This window comes from Scyliorhinus canicula, chromosome 5 (genome assembly GCF_902713615.1).
Source record: "Scyliorhinus canicula chromosome 5, sScyCan1.1, whole genome shotgun sequence".
NCBI lineage: Eukaryota > Metazoa > Chordata > Chondrichthyes > Carcharhiniformes > Scyliorhinidae > Scyliorhinus > Scyliorhinus canicula.
Genome location: NC_052150.1, coordinates 99,925,101 through 99,935,343, shown reverse-complemented (window position 1 = coordinate 99,935,343; position 10,243 = coordinate 99,925,101). Strand labels below are relative to the sequence as shown.

General features: G+C 45.3%; 1 protein-coding gene across 6 annotated transcripts in view; it reads right to left on the bottom strand.

Annotated features, from left to right (window-relative positions):
- Nucleotides 1-580: 580 nt before the first annotated feature.
- LOC119966159 (transmembrane protein 196-like) overlaps nucleotides 581-10,243 on the bottom strand; it is an 89,579-nt gene continuing 79,916 nt past the window's right edge. For all 6 annotated transcript variants that reach the window (XM_038797456.1, XM_038797459.1, XM_038797458.1 and 3 more), the window contains one exon: nucleotides 581-1,240. In XM_038797456.1, coding sequence (XP_038653384.1) covers nucleotides 1,172-1,240 — 69 coding nt within the window. In that variant the 3' untranslated portion in view covers nucleotides 581-1,171. The remainder of the gene's footprint in view (nucleotides 1,241-10,243) is intronic.

Sequence of the window (10,243 nt, the reverse complement as noted above, 5' to 3'; positions counted from 1 at the left end):
GTTTTTCTTCGGCGCTGCTGGCCGATCTGGGGGGTGTTGCTGAAGGTGCTCACTGCCTTTGCCACCTGAGCCCTGGCATGATCAAATGGCTGGCAGCCTCCTTCCTGGGCCAGGGTACAGGTCATCAACTGCTCCTTCACCCACCACGTCCTGGAGGGTCTCCAGCTTGGCATTGATGAAGAACGGGGCCGCGCGTCTTGCTGTCATCTTGTTGGCTGGGATGGTGTGTGTGGGGAGTGATGTGTGTTTATGCGGCTGCAGTTTGTCAGCCTCCTGAGTGTCAATCGTGAAACCGGTGAATCCCGCACAATTTTTCATTAGCATTGATTGTGTTCCACGTGCCACCGGTACAAGCCCCTTAACGGTCGATGAATCAGTCCGGGTGCAGCGCCAGTTTTGCTGTCGTGGAACTCCATCAATTCTGCACTGGCATCAACACTTATCTCCGAAATGGACAATCCAGCCCCCTTTTTATATGATGAAACCCTCAATACCATTAGTTTATTTTTTCTCAAACAAGACAGGTCTAATATTGCATTATAAGAGAGAGAAAGAGAAATGTGTTTAAAAAGAAGAAGTGTTGACTGATGACACAATGTTTATTTACCATGTTGTTTGTTATGAAGACAGAATAACATTTATAGAAAAATATTGATTCGGAACTTTTAAATATAGAATTAGAGAATAAATAGTTGTTCAGTTGTCCAACGCTTACTCATTGCGTACATATTTTAGTGCATTCAGCATAGATACCATAACTTGGAGATCATTTTTAGTGTTGTTAGCATTCCACAAAAAATACTTTTGAATATCAATAATCTTTCACGTTAAGTGCTTTCTTTGAAAGCTAAGGATAATAACTTCTTGCATGCTTCTTGAAAATCTGTTGAGTGATGTTTCTTAGTCTTTGATTTCTCACAAAATATTTCTGAACAGAGATATGTTTGGCTCTAGAATCTGCTTAACATCTTCCTGAAAACTCAGTGCTTAGCATTCTTAGCTTCGTTGAGAATGCAGTGCCGCTCTGATACTCTGATTGTTTCAACAGAGGACAGTTTATTAAACGGTCCTGTGAAAACCTGCTGAACTCCGCACTTTGGTATTGATAATTACTGGAAATGTAAAAATTCACATTCGTCATGCAGTTAATTGCTGAGAAGTCATCTTTTCATCATGTTGGTCTTCCGTTCTGTACAATTTGTGGTATTCCATTGCTTATGTTATCTGGAATATCCTGTATCTGAAAAATACCAAAGAAAACCATTAGAGTGTGTCTTTTTACACCTACAAGAATTGATGAATATAAACTATTAATAATGATATGTGGCTGCATTTGAGTTGGCTGTAGAAGAGTCATGAAGGAGCATGTTAGGGAAGGGATATAATGGAGAATGAGGTCAGCAGAGTGGGCAGAGATTGGGTTACAGTGCAAATATGAAATACAACAAATAGAAAACGAGAGCAACAGGAAATAATGGCAGCAAATAGATTTGGGCACTGCTTTTTTGTTGGTGAGGTAACTAGTTTGATGCATAAGGTTCTGATGAAAGAAAGTGGACCCTGAGATTCTTGGGTAAAAGAGTAATCAATGTTAATAGATTCCCCAGCTAAGAGAAATATTTTCTCAACAATTACCTCATCAAACACCTTAAGAATTTTATATGTTTCAATTAGATGATCTTCTAAACTCGAGGAAACATAGGCTTAGTCTACTCAATCTCTCCTCATAGGATAAAATGCCGTGTCCGAGGCAAGTATGTCCTTCTTTAAGGAAGGAGGCCAAAGCTCAGTAATGATTTAACTCAGTCATTCAGTGTAGGGTAGTCCTGGAGTCAATCTTTACTCAATCTTAAATTTATTTTGAGTTAAATCCGACAAGCTCCTAACTCCACGGCAGTACGTTTTCAGTAAGTGTCTCTTTTATATGTGCTTAAGTGAAATACTAGTTAACGCCCACCATCTATATTCAATTAATGCTGTGTTGATTGACACGGCCACCACAGAGAATGTACTTCACCCAAATGCAGTGTGAATGCCTGCAACATCACTGTCAGCAATGTATCATGCAGCTACCTGCATTAAGTGGGTAAGGGAGTGGGTGAAGTGGGAATTGGAGTGGGTGAAGTGGGTAAGGGAGTGGATGAAGATATAGATAAGATAAGGTGAGGATGGGTGAGGATAGGTCGAATGGCTCCTCTGTTTTGCAGCTCCTTGTTTGACTGCAACAATTTTTAAAAATGTATATATTTGTCAATTCTTAACTGTTTACTTGTTGTATTCGCATAACCTGCTACGTCAGCAAACTGCGATATGTTACACTCAGACCGCACATCTAAGTCATTAATATAGATTGTAAATAACTGGGATCAAGTGCAAATCCTTGGAGTGCTATCCTAGTTACAGTCCTCCTCCTGAAAAAGTCCTGTTTATTCCTACCTCTTTTTCTTCTGTCCATTTATCAATCCTCAATTAATGCTAATATCAATCCAATCTCACAAGTCCTTATTTTGAGTAATAACTGCTTATATGGCAGTTTTATCAAATGCGTTTTGAATATCAAAATACACTGGGCTGGATTCTCTGATTTTGAGGCTATGTCCCCATGTCGGCGTGGGAGCGGTGGCATTTTACGACAGAAAAAACAGGGTAGAACGGCCACCAATCTTCCGTTTGGCTGGGGGCTAGCAGCCGAGCAGCATAAAAATCTGGATCTAGTTGCCAATATGGGCCACAGAATTGCCGGGTCCGTGGCCACGCATGTGCACAGAGGCGCCGGTCACTCGTGGACCCAGCCTGTGAAATAATGCCCCCCATTTGGTCGGCTCGTGCGCCCCGGACCACCCCGCAACAGTGCCCACAGTCACTGGCAAAGTTCCCTCTGCCCGCGGATCGGCCCTCCTCCGACTGTGGCAGTGCTGGACTGAGTCCGCATGTCGAGTTCCCGACGGATGAGACAACAAGCGACCGGCGTCGTCGGGAACTCAGCCAGTCGAGCGTGGAGCATCGGGGGGGGGCGTGCCTCAGGCAACATCGTGAGGCTGTCAATACAGCGCGCGCGATACTCTCTGAGTACGCCTCTTTGGAGGGGGTGGAGCATTGCGAAAGCAGCGCCACCCCTGATTTGGTTGTAAATAGGGATTTTCCGGCCAATCGGTGAACGGAGAATCCTGCCCCTCATATCCATTGGTCCCTCTTATCCATCTCATTTGTTACAGCATCAAAATCAATAAATTTGTCAAACATTATTTCCCTTTTATAATTTCATCTTAACTCTGCTAAATCATATTATGAATTTCTAAGTGTCATGTCACCCCATTACTCTTATTCGATTCTAGTATTTTGCCTAATACTGATATTCTCTACAGTTCCCCATTTTCTCTCTCTTCTCTTTATTAAAAAGCAGGGTTACCTTTGCTACATTTCAATCCTTGGGAACAGTTCTAGAATCTCTGAAAAGTCAAAACCAATGGATCAGCTCTCTCTGTATCTATGTTTTTAAAAACCCCAGCCTAAAGGTTGCCGGGTCCAGGGGACTTGTTGCTACTTGGTCCCATTGATTTTCCCCATGCTATTTCATTACAGGACGTTGAGTTCTTTAAGTTTCTCATTCTCGCTGAACCCTTGGTTCCCCATCATTTCTGAATGCTTTCTGTGTCTTCTACCATGAGGATAAGTACAAAGCATTTGTTTAATATCTCTGCATTCCTTATTTCCATTTATAATTTCACCTGCCTCTGTCTCTACTGGACCCATCTTTACTATCACTGATCCTTTCCTAGTTATGTTTGATTAACCACCTGGGATTACGGCGCTGAGGACCCGGGTTCGAATCCCGGCCCTGGGTCACTGACCGTGTGGAGTTTGCACATTCTCCCAATGTCTGCGTGGGTTTCACCCCCACACCCCAAAGATGTGCAAGTTAGGTGGATTGGCCACGCTAAAATTGCCCCTTAATTGGAAAAAAAAATAATTGGGTACTCTAAATTTCTTTTAAAAAAGTCTGTCTCACCATTAAAAATTTAAGAAGGAATACAGGAATGTAAAAGTAAAATACGTGGTGCAAAAATTATCTATATTAAACACAATATTGAAACATGGTTTCCGTATTCTAGATAAAAATAAGTTGGACGGTTGTTAGTGTTCTAAAAGAAAAAATAACAATTAAACTTAAAACAGAATGTATGAAATGAAAATTTGATGGAAGATCCGTTTGTATTTTAAGTTCTACATTCCTACCTACCCCCGATAACCTTGAATTCCTTTGCCCAATGAGGATCTATCTACCTCTGCCTTAAAACTATTCAGGGACCCTGTCTCCAGCACCTCCTAAGGCAGAGTTGCAAAGTCCTGAGAGAGAAAATTCTCTTAATCTCTGTCCTAAAAGGCCGATCTCTAATATTAAAGATGGTTCAGGGTCTTATATACTTTAATCTGGTCAACCCTCACTTTCCTAAACTCCAGTGGATCAAGCCCAGCCGTTGCAACCTTTCCTCATAATCAATCCACTGCTCGTGTCTCCCAGGTGACCAGTACCACGTTTTCCAAGGCTGTTGCATATTTTCATTCTGACACTAATGAGATTGGTCAGATCCAGAATGCTGTTGACTTTGCTGCAGTCACTGGCTTCCCAAAGTACAGGGAGTCACTGCTGCAAAAAATATGGAAATGAAGGTGCCGTCAGACAGGCTGGGATCATCATCAGTTGGAAAGGATTTCACTCCCTCAATGTTTCACTGGCATGTAATCACAGGAAGGCCTTTGTGATTGTAGTGCAAGATATCCTGGAAGCTGCAATGATTCATTCATTCTGCAACAGTCACGTCTCCCAAAGGTGTTCATACCTCCACACAGTGTGAGTGGGTGGCTTCTTGGGGACCTGGCTGATGATTCATATCAGGAGCCGTACCACAGATACTCAGGAAAAGTATAACAAGAGCTGCATGACCTCAAGAGTGATCACTGAGAAACCCACTGGGGCATTGAAGATGCAATTCAGGAGGCTGGGCAGGTCTGGGACAGCCTGTCATAAAGTACCAGTAATGGTCTCCTGAATGGTTGTAGACTGCTGTGCCCTTCACAACGTGGTACTACAAAGGGGACTGGAACTGTAGCAAAAGACACAGACAGATTTCAGCTACACCCCTGGATGCCAGCAAAGCCCCTGATGATCTCCCACAGATACACTTCAGCTAAACTGAGAATGTCAAGCCATTTGCCAGTGCCATGATAAACCATGTGCCTTTTCCAAAATAAATCATTCCCACTCCAAAATCCAATCCACCTCTTTCCTCCTTTTACAACTCCGCATACCATTCACCTGAAAGTTACTATCCAGGGTTAATGGGGATAGAAAAAATTAAAGGCCATGAGAATGTTCAGCTCAAATGTTTCATTCACTGAAATAAACACAAACATAATGTGGTGAACATCACTATACACACCCATGTGAACCACTTGTGCAACTATGGAAGAGTCTTTCTCTTCTGTTCACTGTTACTCCTATGTGGTGAAACTCCTGTGACTTTGGCAGAGTAGGAGGTTCACTGCTCATTCCTTTGTTCTGACCGATGAGCTACCCATGGCGGACGTCCTCTTTGTTCTGGAGTGCTTGAGGGTCCTGCTAGAGACTGCCCACCAGTACCTTTGCAAAGGCAGAGTAGGTCAATGGAAAAAGGGGACAGAACCAGTGGCTCTGTCTGAGGGAAACCAAAGAATAAGGAGTGGGAGCACCATGAGAAATGTTCTCACTTCCCTGTGTCTTCCTCTACCTTCCTTCTCATGGCCCAGCTACATTTTCCTGTAAGCCCAGAGCTGGGGAGCACTTTGCTCTTTGTCAGTGGGATTCTGAGCCACCCCCTACCTAACACCCAACCCCACCACCCGGTGCCCTGAGCGATTCTCGATGTGCTTTGTCTTCCTAGCTCTACAGCTACGTCAAAGTGTGTACCCAATATACACATCTGAGGTGGAGGCAGCCAGCTCCTTACCTCATCCCTTGGCCTTCAATGCCCCTGGTGCACATCCTCTGAGAGCTCTAGGGCCATAGAGTCCTGGCTCACTTAGACCATAAGACCAAAAGACATTGAAGCAGAAATAGGCCACTTGGCCCATCGAGTCTGCTCCGCCAATCAATCATGGCTGATATTTATCTCATTCTCATTCTCCTGCCTACTCCCCATAACCCCTGATCCCCTTATTAATCAATAACCGATCTATCTCTGTCGTAAAGACACTCAGTGATTTGGCCTCCACAGCCTTCTGTGGCAAAGAATTCCACAGATTCACCACCCTCTGGCTGAAGAAATTCCTCCTCATCTCTGTTTTAAAGGATCGTCCCTTTAGTCTGAGATGGTGTCCTCTGGTTCTAGGTTTTCCTACAAGTGGAAACACCCTCCCCACATCCACTCTATCCAGGCCTCGCAGTATCCTGTAAGTTTCAATAAGTGCCCCCTCATCCTTCTAAACTCCAATGTGTACAGACCCAAAGTCCTCAGCCATTCCTCATACGACAAGCTCTTCATTCCAGGGATCATTCTTGTGAACCTCCTCTGGACCCTTTCCAATGTCAGCACATCCTTCCTTAGATACGGGACCCAAAACTGTTCACAATACTCCAAATGGGGTCTGACCAGAGCCTCTTACAGCCTCACAAGTACATCCCTGGCCTTGTATTCTAGCCCTCTTGTCGGCGTCATATGCCTAGCTGTGCCACTCTGTTCTGGGTGCTGGCTATGAGATTCGGCATCATCAGGTGTGTAACCATCATCGCCACTCCATAGGATGGGCCTGGGTTGGAATTCAGCGCCCCTCCTCCTGTTCAGTGCCCACAGGGCCTTGAGGTTCAACTTGGGGCAGAGGGGTAGCTGGTTCAAGTATCGGCTGCCCCTGCATCATCTGGCTCTGTCAGCCCTGGCGGTCCCCCAATGTCTGCGCCATCACGTCGATGCCCTCGGCGATGCTGCTCAGTGACTGGGAGATGCCCTGGAGTGCCTCGGCAATGCCCACCTGTGACTGGGACATGCTCCGCAATGCCTCGGCCATTCCCAAGAACCTCATCAAGGTCAGTTTGGTACTGGGTGACAACCCCCAGCGAGTCGGACATTCTGTCAAAACGCTCAGCCTTGGCCGTCACTGACTGCACAACGCTTCGCACCACTTCACTAATTGAGCTGATGTCGTGTACCTGGCTCTCCACTATGGTCGCCACCCTAGCATTGTTGGCCTCGGTGCCACTCATTGCCGGTGCCATCTCCTGCCCCCGTAGCCACTGGGTCTACTCCAATCACCCATGGATCTGCTGGAGTGTTGCTGATATCTCCCTTTGAATGTCCTGACTGTTCTCTATCCCCTCCAGCAGCTCTGGGGTGACCTCTTCCACAGACTCAACATAAGAATAGACATATGGATGAAAATGGAATAGTGTAGGTCAGATAGGCTTCAGGTGGTTTCACAGGTCGGCGCAACATCGAGGGCCGAAGGGCCCGTACTGCGCTGTAGTGTTCTATGTTCTATGTTCTATTAAGACTGGGACCCAGCCGGATTTTGGGATCCAGCAGACCTCCGACTGCTGTCTCGCCTGGGGCTTCCTGCCTTCACCTGATATAGATCAGCAGCTGTGTGATCACCAGATTGTGGCCCAGAAACCTGACCACTAACATTTTCCACAGAGATGTGTGTATCTGTGCTGGTGAAGGGTGGGAATAACAGCTGTGATGCCTCGATCTTGTATTCCTTGAAGCTCCCCTCCGAGGTGTTCTCCTGGGAGGCTCCATGTGGGTGATCATCCTATCCCCTGCCAGCCCAGTCACCTCCAGGGCCTGCTCCTCGAAGGAGATGAGGCCTCTTATCATCCGGCACCCCACCGCCAGTCTGGGCCCTCTCACGATGGTAGTGGGAGAGCTTTTTTCGAGGTGACAGAGAGGTCATTGTTAGCCACACGCATGGTTCCTAGTGGCGGGAGGGATGTGTGATAAAAGGGTTTGGGGGGTGGAGGGTGGGTTGGGGGTGGTGTTGAAGGGAGAGGGGCGGGAGGTCTGGGAGTCGCATGGAGGGTTGCGGGGGTGGATGCTCCTGTGGGGGATGAAAGGTCTCGGAGGTGGGGTGGGGGGGGGGGTTGGTGTCGACTCACTCATACTGCCCGGTGTGGGTCGTTGACCTTTTTCTGTCACTGGAGGCCAGTCCTCCTGGTTACACTCGCGTCGCTCACAGCCGCTGCCACCTCATCCCAGGCAGCACTGACTGTCCTGTGACTGACCCTCCAGGACCCTCAGGGGAACAGGACATCTCTCCTGGCCTCCACTATGTCTCGGAGCCTGGCCAGATCTGTATCCTCGAATCTTGATGCTGGCTGAGGTTGGGTGAGCAAGTGCTGCTTAAATGTTGCTCGACCTTGTTAGTGGGGGGGCTGGCGAGCACAGTCCAGCGAATCAGCTGGCCAGCCTTCATTTGTGGCGAGACGCCCGTGGGGCCTCGTTAAGTGGATCAATTAACGTTGAAATGCGTTTTCGGCCTCACTGGGCCAAGCGCCGGGAAACCCGCGGCAGTTCCTGCTCGCTACCACACTGAGGAATCTTTCCGGAGAATCACGCCCTCTGTTGTTTGTGCATTAAATTGCACTCAAAGCAATTTAGATTCGGTAAAATAAAACAGTGCTCTTGAATAAAACAAGAAAAAAGAACCAATGAATGTAGATGTAGGCAAACGAAAAAGGCATATAAAACAGATCATAGGGAAGATTTTTTAATTTAAAGAGTGTGAACTTATTTGAATAAACTGCTGGGTAGAATGGTCGACATTAAACTCATTGCAGAAAAATAATCAAAATGCAGCTCAGTGCTTAAATAGGAGAGTTGAATTTGAGAGGAACAAATGGCCTTTCCTCAATAGCATATAAATTTAACCTTGAGATTATAAATGTATATGGATTAAATATCAATAGGTCATTTACATATTTTATAAAAGCAGTTTCTCATGATTCTATTTATACAGTGGCTTTATTGATTTTTTGAATTGTGGTTTTATAAAAAGACGGCAGAAGAGGAGAGAAATTTTTCACAAGTCACTCCAAGAAATCTATTAGATAAAAAACATAATTATTAATATTGAGCAGATGCAGCAAATCCTTGTTTGTTCTAACATTCAACAAATATCATTTGTTCTGTTCTATTGTCTTGCCATTGCAATGATGCTCACAGAACTGCTGGTGACTTAACTAGAATGATGATTTATTAATGAACACGTGGAAGGATAACATACAGAATACTATACGGACGAGGTTACTCTGGAACTACCCTATGTGCGACTGTCCGGTTGTACGCCTTATTACCAACTGATGAGTCTCCCACATCACGTGACCAAGATCTGACGCCACCAGCTGGTTGGAGGTCGCATTGCGAACTATGTACAATACTATTCACAGGCATATCACCACACCCCCCTTTGGAGATGTTGACATTTATATTCAGGGACATTATTTGTCATAAACAGAAACATTATTTGTATTATTTTTTAACACATATGGCATATGTACATACAGATTTAACTGTGCTTCAATTGACATGATAAGCCTCATAAATGAGTCCTTTGTGCATAGCTCATTGTGTATCTCCGATGGGATCACCCTGCAGATCGTCTGGACTCTTGTCAGCTTTCTGGAAGACTGGTTTACATGCCGGTCTTTTGTGCCTTAGCCTTTTGACGCAATGCATCCTGAAGACTGGTAATCCTTGTTGGCCATGCCTGCGTCTTCAGCTTTTGCGTCACCAGCTTCTTTTGTTTCTTTACGCAAAACGTTTTGTCGCTGCGTTGTTGTGAGCTCTTTGGCTTGTCAGCCACATTGCCAATGTCTTCTTGCCTGGTGTCATCAGTGGGACTCACAGTATCCCCTACTCTCCTGCTCTTCGTTTTTGTTTAGAACAATTTTGTGACTAATTTTGTGACTGCTCCTCTTGTTTCGCTTTGTTCTGGTAGCACCCATCTTGCTTCTAGCCTGCTCCATCGAAGCAGTAATTTGTGGGGCATCTGCAGAGACATCACGTGTTGCCATACTTCTGAGGGACTGTGTGGTGGTCTTCTTCTTTTTTTTGGCAGCTTAAGTATTTCATTTATTAGATGTTCAAAGAATGCCAAATGGACATACACTTACACCAATCCCCCACTGATTAAAAACAAGGATTAATTTATTAAAAAAGCATGATGAGAAACTAAAGCAGCCTTTATTTTAAAGATTAATATTTTGGAACGC